The following is a 12,514-nucleotide window of genomic DNA, read 5'->3' on the forward strand; positions in this document are numbered from 1 at the left end:
AGCAGGAGGAGAAAATGCCTGTACACAGAAGCATCCCCATGAAGTATAAGAAAAAGGCCAGGGCAGCAGCTCGCACAGGCTGAGGGAAGCCAAAGCACAGCCAGACCCAGCATGGTCTGGCTGTGGGACACCGACTCATTAGCAGATATTAAATGGGTCCCAAACAGATGCACAGAAAGCTAGTTCTGAATGCAACCAAAGTGAATATTTGTACCCGAAACGGAAGAGCGGAGCTCATACCACCTGAGGTATGTCTAACCCAAACTCATGCAGCTCATATTTCAAACACATTCTACAGCCTAAAGGCCAAGGATCAACCACAGCATTTATGGGGCATTCTGCATAACTATAACCAACCTCATCACACTGCGGTCATAGACAGTCAGCTAAAAAAAAAACCAAACCTAAAAAAGACCAAAGAAACCTGCCCCCAAAACAAACAACAGTAAAACCTGAGTAACTATTTCTGCATATTTCCTCAGCTGTAGGCAAACCAGTATGTTTTAAGTGAAAACATGCTGGCGGAGGATAGAAACTGCTGCTATACCAGAGAGATACACAGTGTATGTTCCTTTGACTATTAGCTATGTGGGCTGTAAGGTTTGGACACAACATTTCTCGTTGAAAATCATCCCTAGGCAGAGTGGTGATACCAAGCAGTAACACTTGCCTACTGAGAAATAACAAGAGATGGTTTTACGCCCAGTGCAATATATGCATCTGTCTCTCCTATTATAAATGGAAACAAACAAGCAAAACAAAAGCAACTGTTTATTAGGAAAGTGGCAATGTGTTCCTTTTATGCAATTTCTGTAGTCCAAAGCTATAATCTACTCTGATATAATATACATCCTTTGTTTCATAATGGAGATGTTCCCTTTTCCCTTCCTCTTTTGCTTAACCCTTTTCAAAGCAATTGCTGTGAAATATGACACTACTAGCAGAAGGTATACAGATGAATCAAACTCATCATGTTTTCTCACTGGGCTATCAGTTCAGTTGAGCCACACTGCCAGAAATATTCCTTCCTGCGCACTAGAATAAATTATTTTAAACACTAATGAAAATACTGAACAATGTAAGACCTCCTGGAGAAAATGAAGTAGCATTTGGAATGAAAATATCATCCCCCACCGAAAATATCATCCGCCACCCTGCACTTCTCTGTGTCTGGACTTTGCATTCCAGAGACACTATCTTAAAAATAAAAAATAATCAGTCAGCTGAACCACAAGCTCAATGTGAATGCTCAAAACCAGCATTATTGACTTCTAATCCATTACCAGTGCCCCAAAGGACAGCTATGAATGTATCAGTCACCTATAGCTTAAATTATGTTGGGCATAGTTACATGCATACAGCCTTACTTTCATCAAGTTTGGCTCCAGAGGGCTACCCTACAGGGAGGGGACAAAGCCACTAAAAAATTTCTAGAAAGGAGCATCATCATGTACCATAAGAATTTTAGCATGTCACTTAAAAATAGGCTTTTTAGATTGTCCTCTCAAAAGACCTATCAGAAAGTGGTATATTCTGCAGGATTCCTGACACAAGCCCATATTTCATTTCTAACAGCACAGAGAGAGCAAAAAAGTGCCTTTACTGACTCTCTGATCATTATTATTTGAACAGAAGGCCAAGAGAGACATCCACTAAAGCACTTCTACCTCTTGATATGATGACTTATGCTATACTCTAGATAGCAAAAGGATCCTTCTGCAGTGGTCCAGGGAAAATTCTACATATTCATATGACTCACTGCCTCTGCTCTCCAAGTCGTGACCTTTTTCCTCTGGAGAAGCTATCCACCTCATCTCACAAACACAATGATGCCAAATTCTCTGCTCAGCAGCTCCTGTGCCTCATCTTTGGTGTCTGGTTTCCTTTTTATGGAGTCTTCTGATCACGGACAATGACAGATTTTGGTTCTTACACCACTACCCTGCTGAAAGACAGGAACTGGGAAGACAGCATGCATAAGAAATGCTAGTTTTGCCCTAGAAGACATTTGTTGAAGGGATTCCCTTTTGAATTGCTGCTAGCTGGTGTGCTGGTTCCATGCTAATCTGACCTCGGCTGAAATAGCGCTGGACTGGTGATGGCAAAAGCAAAAAGAATTGTGAAGCTGCAGTTAGTTCCTTCCCACACACTCCCTCAGCGTCCAAGTGTTTTTTATAAATTCTATACGCTACTTGCAGACTCTCCTCCTAGGATGCAAAGAGCAAGAAAAGTGACTCTGTGATATGGCAGCAAAGTCAGGAAATGGAAACTTCACAATCACTCCTGAAAACGTAATGAGAACTTCACTGCTACTATCACATCATTTCTCTTCAGAAAAATATTTCCTTTAGTATCTCTGATGACAGAGCATGGAAATGCGAGGTTACAAAAGCACAGGTAAGCTTTTCCTGTACACCTTGCCAGAGCGACTCAGGAGAATAACAGGAGGCCCTTCCCTCTCTTGTCTTGCCCACACACTCATCCTGCTGTCATCACGGAGCAGCTAAGGCTTTTCAGCACATCTGAAGGGGAAGACCTTTTACTGATCTTTCATTCTGAATGGCTTAGCCACCTTTCTTTTTCTTCTCTCAGTGTTCAGCAATTATTTAAGTGAAGCTACATAGAGCCAGGAAGCGAGGTGATAACAATGTGAAGTGTTAATTCCAGAATTAATAGAGCTCCATATTTATCATATCTTTCACATTTCATTCCACACCACACAGGACATTTTCTTTAAACCAAGGACTCAAGCAGGGTATTAAAGAGAAAGCAGCAGCCAGTCACTGCAATGTGAAATATACTTCCTATGTTTCAGCATTTCCCAGTCAAAATTTTTTAAGTGGGGCCTTTCAGTAGGACCAGTTTCAGAACTGCTACAGGAGAGAGCAGGACCTCGGGGTCAGTCTGCGGGGAAGCCTGAAGCAGAAAATGTCACAGAAGGCACTAGCGACTTACCTGCATAAGGAGTCGAAGAGGTTTTCCATCCTGCTGCTCAAGGACTCTGAACTTCACACCAGCTGAAAAGAAACAAACCAAGGAAACCAAATTAATACTTAGAGAAAATACCGTGCCATTTGCTGCTCAGCTCTGTTGGCTGAGCACTGATTTCCTAGAAACGGAGTCTTCAACCCTTCTTGATTTGTGAACCCTTACATATTTTCAACAGGAAGCACAGATTCTATAGCAGTTTTAAGCATAATGACAAACAATGTGTTTCTTCATTAAAAGCAGCCCTCTTGACTTCCCGCTTGAAAACACAGTCCTAAGACAAGCACAAAGCCTAGAAATGAGACAGTCAGACCTGATGATGACAAAGGGACTGGAAAAGTCTTTCTCTTTTCCCAAACTTCCATCAGAATGGGAACTCCATGTTAGCAGCAGGCAAAGAACTCACGTTCAATTTGTGCTCATGTGGATACAGTACATGTGCAAATCTCTCCCTCTTTCAGACTAAGGGAAGAAAGTGGCTGGCCTAGAGGCATTAAAAACATTTCAAAGCAATCACTGCCTATTAATCCCAACATTCATATGTTTTTAACATGCTACTAAGCCCATCAAACCTGCCACTTTTATATTTCTTTCTGGATTTGCTATATTCCCAATACTGTAAAGACTAATGGGAAAGATTTTGGATTCCAAAAGTGACATAGTGCACATCAACATTTAATGCAATGTTTCAAACAAAGGTAACAACTAGGACTAGAGAGGCTTTTTTCTTTGAAAGATCTTGAATCACTTCACAGAAATAAAACCAATCCATCTTCTGCAAACCTGCACCGGCCAAGTGTGCCCTTATTATTCCTTTCTACAGGTCAGAAGATGAGGCAAGAGTAATGAAGTGATCTGGCACAGACCAAAGAGTGACTCAGGAGTATAAATAGAAATAAAATTCTTTATCTGTGTAAGTCCCATCCCTATAGCATCTGTGTGACTCTTGCACATTTAAAAACCAAAACATTTTCTCTTTTCCCTCAAGCTCTGAATTAATTAAAATTATACAGTTTACTCCTGGGAAAGAATACTCTTGTCTAGCAGAGAGCTTTGGTTTAAACTCTCTCATCAAATCATAGAGCCTTTTCTGTACAGGACAGGAAGGTTTTAGCTGCATTTTGCTGAATTGTATTGAAACGTGGGCTCCCCCAGTGCCTTCAGAAAGATGTTTGAGTACCCTGGGTCTCAGTAAGCAAATGTGCTGGATGACAAAAAGTGTTCAACATGATTCATTGAGTTTTGGCTAAGAGGAAGTGTCTAAGCCATTCCAGAACTACTTTGCAGGCAGGTAATTTGTCAGAGAGACAGAAACAAGTGGGCACTGAAGTTGTAGGGATGAGGTCGAGCACTCTGAAACCTTATCCTAGGAACAGCCCATTAGACCAGAAAATGCTGTTTCTGAAGGTCATGGCCACACACTTCCCTTCTACAGCTGCAAGCCAACAATCTCTTATTTAGGTTATTTAATTGTTCAAGAGTCTTAAACTTCTAAGAAAATACATGCACAAAAAGACTATAAATTTATTTTAGAATGACCTACAGATTACTACAAAGGTCAGAGGAGTCCGAGCAATTCACTTCACCGAAAAAGTAGGAAGGCTCGGTCTACTGCAGATCACTCTAGCAGAGAACACTACACTATTCTGTGATCGCCAGCCAACTCCAGAGCTCAGGGTTCTGCTTTTTCTATATACAGGCATCATCGATGGCACAAGATCGGTCAGGACATGAACCCATTTGCTTTGTTTCATGACAGCACACTAAAGCAAGCTCCCTTCTTGTTTGTATTTCAGTAATCATGGAGACACCACCATGACAGGTCCTACAGAACCATGACAAAACTTGCCCCAAAGTTTGGGCTGTGAATATTGAGAAAGGTGGAAATCGAAATACAGAGACAATGAACTGACCTGTTCATGATCAAAAGCTATGTTGGTAACTTGTGTGTGGGCAGAGTTTGAGACCCCTGAACCTCACTGCTATGCCTTACTTCACACTCTAAATCGACACCACAGTGTACTCATCCCAACCAAGGTGGCATCCCTTGAGCTGACACTGGGTGGACATAACTCTTGCACAGAGGACATCAGCTTTGATATATGTGAAAAAGGCTTTTAAAAGTCCAAAGTATTTCACTTCAGATGTGTGGAAAGAAAATATGGATTTTGTTTCTAGTGTGTGGATGGATCATTCACCTATCCTGGCCCAGGCTTCATCAATGTAATATTTTGTCAATTCAGAAACTGAGTCAAAGAACTTGGAGGCCAGATGCCACGACTGAACTGAGTTGAACTTAAACACTGCACTAACCCCTTGCTGACAGGAAAAGCTATCCATTCATGTTGGTAGAACCATCTTGATGGTGCCTGTAAAACCAGCTGCCGTAACATATGCCAGAGGATGTCTTATCCAAGTTCTGAGTCTGAAAAGGGAGATAAAACCTAAGCAGTGAGGACATCAAGTGATGTGTACTCTCTAAAGTCCTTTGAATTCGATTCAACTGCTCCATCTGTTATGACTGCAATGACATGTTTTTGCACTGGGGCAGGAACACAGGCTGCAGAAATTCTCAGAAATGCTTCTTCATCTAGCAGACAGCATGGCACTGCAAGTTCTCTTTCTTAAAATGTTTAAGAGGATCAAACAAACAGCCAACAAAGAAACCACATCAGGTAACAAACTCAACTGAGAAGACAATCCTCTGCCTGGGTGGAGGCTTGCTACCCTGCAGTAGGTAGCTGGCTGAGCAAAACAGAGAAGTAATCTGAGACTGGTGGCCTTACATCTCCCAGTGGTAACAAGATTTCCTTCTGCCCTATGACCTGCCGTTTACTGGGTCAGTTTTCTTCAGCAGCTTCTCCTGTTCTCCAAAGAGAGCCCTGAAGGGTTGAGAAGCTTCTGCCAGGAAATTCATAGGAACACATGGAAAAGCAACAGAGTTGGTAACATGGCTCAGCTATACCTTCCCAAAATCAAGCCTGGCACTGCTCCAACAGACAAAGCTGGTATCGGTTGCCTCAAGCTTCCATTGCATTTGATGACTAGCTTTGGTTTAATGATGATCAAGCTCTTTCTTGTATTTTAAATTCCTTCTGCATGCTCTTTAAATGGATGAGAGATAATAATTCAGACATGCTTGATTTTAACTAGATTAACCATAGCTATCGACAGTTAAACCCATTCCAAAATGACCCTTTACTCTGGTGCCAACCATGGCTGATGGTTACCAAAAGTGGAAAAACAATGAATAGTTTACAACAGTGACAGATTAGTCTCAAGACGAGAATGATTATCTGAAATCCGCCCAGAGCTCTGAAGTAAATCCAAACACCTCAGCTCAGGACTTCAGTTAGTCAAGTCAGCACAAAACTGAAGCAGTTCCATTGATTCACAGCCACTGTAGATCCAGCCCTCTGAAGCAGCAGATTTTCCAAGTATTTTTGTAATTTGGCTCATTTCAGAGCCCATACCCCCAAGGTTAACAGCTTGTTTAACTCTCAGAAGTTTTACTTAACCTAGTACTTTAGAACTGGAAACAAAAGATGAACTCACTTATACAGTGCTTGTTTGGATGTCACTTTTAGTTGCCACAGGCTTTGTAAAGGTGCTCCTGATTCTGGCTCAGCATCAGATTTCTTTCCATTGATATCCTCATCCTGCTCCTTGCAGGAACTGATTAACAGTATGAACAACTGCACGACCTGAGCCTTGGGTTCTCTCCTGCCCCCCTGCATCTTTCTATTCAGAAACTACCCATTGCAACAAATTGAAATGCATAATGCAAAATCCTTGAACTTCTGCCTGTGCAGTGCTGAAGGACTTACCTGCAAGTCTGTAGGATCTGCAGAGACGAAGGATGATTGAATAAAAAGGCAGAGAGTCAATCAGGTCAACTAGCAAATGTATCAGGCCTTGCACAATCACCACCAGCAAACGGAGCTACAAAGAAGTTTAACAAGAAGATCTCATAGAAACAGGAGATGCAACACTTGTAAATTCATGAGCTGATCTGCAATCTGACATTGTTGTGTGCTAAGCTAAAGCCTCCCAAAGGGGGTTTGACGTCCAGAAGTGCTGGGCATCCAGACCCTCTGTGAGGTTCCTTGACAATCTTAGCTTAAGGGTGTAACTGAAATGAAGCTCCCATGGTTGTAGAGGCTGTGACTTGCAAGGACATGAGAGCTACTCTGCTTTCAACAGTCATAGTCTAAAGGGTAGAATTCAGGCTTCTATTTCTAGTAAACTCCATCACTGTGTGTCAGTGCATGTAAATTTTTCTCTCTCCAACAGTGAACTGAAGTAGCTTATTTCTGCCTGAAGAAACTCCATGTAGAGCATCTAAGCAAGAGCAAAGCAGTCAGAAATGAGCTTCCTGCTCAGTGTTTTCTGTCCCCTGATTAAAGCACCTCCTTTTGTCAGACTGCATTTATTTTTGCTGCCAAGCTCATCTGAAAAGAGAGGGTTTCAACATCTTTTTTGAGCCATGTGATGGCCACTGTCTGTGGAAAATTTTGCTCCAGCAGGCCTTAGAGTGGACTAGTCATATTGGGGGAAGAAAATTAAAAAAGAAGTCCAACCTTCTGAGCAAAGACTGGCTGAAAGCATTTAACACGGCAAGCTAATTTCATGGGAAAAAAAAGTTCTGGATCAAACTAGAGGGGCTGTCACCCCAGATGTGGGATGGAAAGATAAAAAAAAATTACTTCTGAGTGAAAGGGAGGGGAACAGCTTGTCCTGCTGTCCAGGATTTGCTGGGAATTCCCTCTGGAGAAACAAAAAAACGTATCCTGAATTCCATTTGCTTGGTCTACATGGGCTGTGTAAGAACCCTTCCTGGGACACCCAGACAAATTTGTATTTTCTCTGTGGATGACAGTAAATGATTAGGAAACCTTTTTTTAATATCTCAGAAGACAGTACATGACTAGCTTCAAGAGTTAAACCTTACCAGGGTAAACACCAAATAATACAGTGCAGTTGTAGGCAGGAGGAACAGCAGGATTGTAAATAGCAAAGTGCCAATAAATAACTAGGGAAAAAAAGAAACACAAGTAATTATTAGCAAAGCAATGGCTAAATAAAAATAAAAGAATAGGAAACTGAGACAAGGAAAGATTGCAAGACTCATTAATGTGTTTTTTTTACTCCCTATGCAAATAATGCTGTTAGCTTGAATATTCCCAGTACTTCTCTCACTAGAGACTTTTTAGAAGACTCCCTATTATAGGACTATGTTTGGAAAGACAAATAAGTTGGATCCTGACAGCATTTTTTCCTTTCTAGACAATACTCAAGATTTCCTATCTCAGGTCAGCTTCCTTAGGAAACAAGACTTACATGCTAATGCCATTTTTCCACTCCCTATCCCCATTAAGTTTTAGAGCCATTGGTCAGTTTTTACCAGAAAAATGTGAAAGAGTACAAAGAAGTAGAAATTTGGCAGGGAATTTTTTAGAGAGAATTGAGAAGTATTTTTGTTCTTCTTTGGTTTAGCAGAAGGGGCACCTGGTGAAAAGCTGACAAACTCTGGTTGATAAACACTCCCAGCAGCAGCAGCTGGCTGGTCAGTCCAGCCACAGGACTTCTGCCTCTTGCTCAGGGGGAAACTGGGAGAGAGAAAGAAGCTGGAGTTACTGGGGTGGGGGGAGCGATATGCAGAGGACGAAGGAGAAAAATCCATAGGAAAGCAGGTGTCATTAGCTCCACTGCCCACAGAAAAAGTTATTTTTATTCTGGGCCAGCCCAGTTGGTGTAAATCTAACAAATTTCAACTGGAGAAATGCAGATTTAAGACGAACAGGGATCTGACTCTTCAATTTTCAGTCACTACTTTCAGAACAGAGAGGCCACAGGAACACAGGGCACTGTCATCTCTGCAAAAAGAGATCATGGCCGTGGTATATTATGAAAGAAAATAACCCAGACAGCCGTGTCAGAGGCGGAACAACACCCAGCTTTATGCACATAACCAGAAATAGATCATAACCCAAATCCATTCTCTTCACAGCAGTTGTTTCTCCCCTCCTCTGTCACACCACTGCAGTTGCTTAACATCTTTGAAAGTCTTTTAAGGTCTGCTTTGAACATCTCTTCCCACCCAGGCCAGCGACATAATTCCCACTGGTCTCCAGAACATCAGGATGAGGCCTGAAGTGCCAAATCAGCTCTCCTCAAAGTACACAGGGACCGAGCGCTGATGCAAACTGTCTTCCTGGCACAGAAGCTTTCAATCACCAAAGAAACAGAAAAATGGCTCCTCCATGGCTCCTCCACTGTGGTGTAAGAAGCTCAAGGTTATCTGTTGCAATGGAGAGACAGGTGCTGGCCCTGGAAGTTACCAAATATTATTGTATTATTTTAGTGATGTTTGCAACTGCTGGCATGGAGTGGTTCAGGCTCTGATGAACTTTTGCATGGCATTTCAGAAATTAAAAAGAGCTTACAGCATTTGACAAAAAACTGCCTCTGCTGCTTGAGTGAGAATGTGTGGGCCAGGCTCCAGCACAACGTGAATGAAACGGGGCCTTTTAATAGAAACGCTGGCATGTCTGTTACTGTGGCAACACTGCTGGGCACCACTTTTTAAACTGCCTCCCTCCCCCATACCCACTCCCATGCTCCAGGAGCTGTGAGCATCTGCAGCACCCACTGCAGTTCATCAGGGTGCCTTGCAGGTGCTCAGCACTTGCCAGAATTAGGCCCCCTGAAGATGCAGAGAAGTGAAGGGGTGCTGCGGAGCAGCAGAGTCCAAGCATTTGGTTGAAAAGACACAGATGCAGAGAGCTGGAGCATGCACTTGTTCTGGGAACTACAAAGCCCTCCGTGGCTTCTGTCTCAGTTTAGCCAAAGCAGGATAGGATCGCCCTGCCGTGGGCAGCAGCCCGCAGTGAGCCCCTGGTGCTGCAGCACTACCTGGTCCAAGTCATAGGAGCAGGAATCCACTCGCTGCCGGAGAACGTTCCACTTCTTCCCACGGAACAAGCGCCAGAGAGATGACAGGCCGTAAATCTTCAGGCAGTAGAGCCTGAGCAAAGAGAAGATGCTGTGCATCAGAGCTGCGAGTTCCTGAGCTTCAACACAAAACAGCTGTCATCATTACACCCCTGCACCCACTCACTGACGCCGCAGAACTCAAGGAGGCAAAAGAAATCAGCCCGAGAATGACGCAGATAAAATACTAATTGCTCAGTCAACCATATTTGGGCTCACCCCTGGCACAGGCAGAGCAGGCCACTGCAGACAGCTCTGGACCACTGGAGGGCAACAGCCATGCCGTGTCCCAGGGCTGTGGCAAGGCTCTCGATTTCTGCTCCTCTTGATGAAGAGGTTGGCATATGGCAAGTGGCAACTGCTGCTGGAGGGTGGCCCCTATGAGCAGCAGCAATCTCCATGCAACCACCTTCCCGGCAGCAAAAGAAGCAGCAAGCTCATTCCCTCCAGCTCACCTCAGTCTCTCCAGTTCAGAACTGCCCTGTTGCCCTTGCTTCACAACCCTTCCACAGCAGGAATGGCCAAGGTCTTACCCCTCACACTAGAGTCAATGCAATTCAATTTTGTCCCCACAGCACTGAGAGACAAAGGAGAGGACTGGAGTCCCTGCACCTTCTTTACTATAGCACAGCTTCAAACATCCTTAAGAGTGGAAAGAGACCACCTAAATGGCCCCTATCACATCCTTTCCTTAGGTTTTCCTAACTTGGTGCTATGACACTTTGAGCTACTTCTCTCCCAGAAAAATGGCAATGGTGAGAGAAGATTGGGGTGATAAGGGGTGGGAAAGAGATACCCCTATGGAATATCAAGGAAGAAAGAGCCCCTGCCATGGAGAAGAGGCACAATGAGCCCTAGGCAGCAGCGTCCAATGTACAGGGATGTAAAGGAAGGGGACACAGCCAATCTGTGGGGCAGAATGGAGCCTGAGAAAGCTTGAGCTACAAAAGCCAGATTGGTTAACCCGCCTAGTTAAGGTGTGGAGGCTGCTCAGATTTCAAGGCAGCATTGTGAAAGCAGAGGCAAGGAGTCTTATCCAAGAGAAAAATCTGGTTAGAGGAACACCAACTGCTTCAAGGAATTGGCAGGGTGCCCCCAGACTGGCAGGCACAGCTCTGCGCACTAATCCCTAGGCAGGAGGGTGCCCAGGACAGCTCCTCCAGGTTGCTGGTACACACCTGCCCTGTGACTCTGACTAAGGCCACCCACTCCCCCGTGCACCCCAACATGACACCAAGCGGGTGTTCCTGCTGTAGCACCTGCCCCACCTTCCCTGGCTGTCTGCACACACATGCCTGCTCTTGTTTCACTCTGTGGTTTGTTTCAGAAGGGGATCTCAGGCTTCAACAGCACCTGAAACCAGCAAATTCTTCCGCCAGCTGCAGGAATGCAAGGTGTTGTGGTGGCCGTGTTGACGTGGGTGACTGCTATTCCTTCCTGACTCTCCACGGGGGGCACCTGGCACAGCAGGGGCCGTTCGGTGCCAGCAGCAAGATAACATACTCTACACTTCTAACAAACAGCCGAGGTGGGTAGACTGGCTCCCTGCAGCTTGCAAGGGAAAAGCAATCAGCTGAGAAAATGCTTTTCCTATTTCCACTCTCTGCACAATTAGGAGGAGCAAGGCCACTCCTCACTGACCAAAACAGAAATTCCAGTAATTAGAGGTGCTAGGAAGAGACTCCCCATTACTGACATTACTGATTTTGGATGTAAGCCCTATGCTCACAACAGACCTGATTCATAAATCATATCTCAGTATTTCTAACCATTCCCTAAACTATCCATAACTAAAGTTCTACTATTTCTTCTGTTGTTTGCAATGTAAAGCCCCCCGTTCACAACCTGGTGAGGAACGATGACCATTCTGTAGTTTATAAGTCAAAAGTTCCTTTATTAATTATATTCTCTCTCACCTGTTTGGCAAGAGCAGCTATCCTCCAGTGGCCTGTGTGACTCCTTGCTGCAGCATGTGTTCATGGGAGGCAGAAAAGAGCACATTGGTGGGCACTGTCTGCACAGTAACTCGGACATGCCCCAGACGTGCCCCAAAGCCCCCTGCACTCCCACACGCTCCCTCAGGGCCTCTGCCCAGCTCTCAGCTCATGGGCCCTCCAGTAGGTCCAGACAACGACACCACGATGGTGTCACAGCCATGCTGTAACCCCAAACCTGCCATCTGTGCTCCACGATGCAGACAAGAACTACGGAAGCAGGGCAGAGGCAGGGACTCTGGGGCTTCTCCAGAAGGACAAGGGTTCCCCTTACATCCTCCTCTCCTCCAGTTCCCTTCAAATTTACTGGGTAGGGTGCAACTGAAAAGAGTACTATAAGGTTGAATCAACTGCTTTCTTGTCCTCTGCCTGTCATGTGGTTTTATTTTTCCAGGTCACTACCACAACAAATAAATATTTAAAACACAGGAGAACTGAAAGATAGGTTGCTTGTACTACTGTGGTCATCATTTCTACATGCATAAAAGAATGCAATAAATTAATTGCTGGCTGAACTGCGAATTAAAGAGAACTAAACC

General features: G+C 44.2%; 1 protein-coding gene across 3 annotated transcripts in view; it reads right to left on the bottom strand.

The window, feature by feature from the left end:
* PIGQ (phosphatidylinositol glycan anchor biosynthesis class Q) overlaps positions 1 to 12,514 on the bottom strand; it is a 36,713-nt gene that overhangs the window by 5,392 nt on the left and 18,807 nt on the right. For all 3 annotated transcript variants that reach the window (XR_012634604.1, XM_074919522.1, XM_074919523.1), the window contains exons 7-10: positions 9,904 to 10,015; positions 7,940 to 8,020; positions 6,816 to 6,930; positions 2,956 to 3,017 (exon numbers count right to left, since the gene is read on the bottom strand). Coding sequence is in view for 2 of the 3 variants with exons in the window: in XM_074919522.1 (XP_074775623.1) it covers positions 2,956 to 3,017; positions 6,816 to 6,930; positions 7,940 to 8,020; positions 9,904 to 10,015 (370 nt within the window). In the remaining variant the exon portion in view is untranslated. The remainder of the gene's footprint in view (positions 1 to 2,955; positions 3,018 to 6,815; positions 6,931 to 7,939; positions 8,021 to 9,903; positions 10,016 to 12,514) is intronic.

Source organism: Athene noctua, chromosome 15 (assembly GCF_965140245.1).
Source record: "Athene noctua chromosome 15, bAthNoc1.hap1.1, whole genome shotgun sequence".
Classification (NCBI taxonomy): Eukaryota; Metazoa; Chordata; class Aves; order Strigiformes; family Strigidae; genus Athene; species Athene noctua.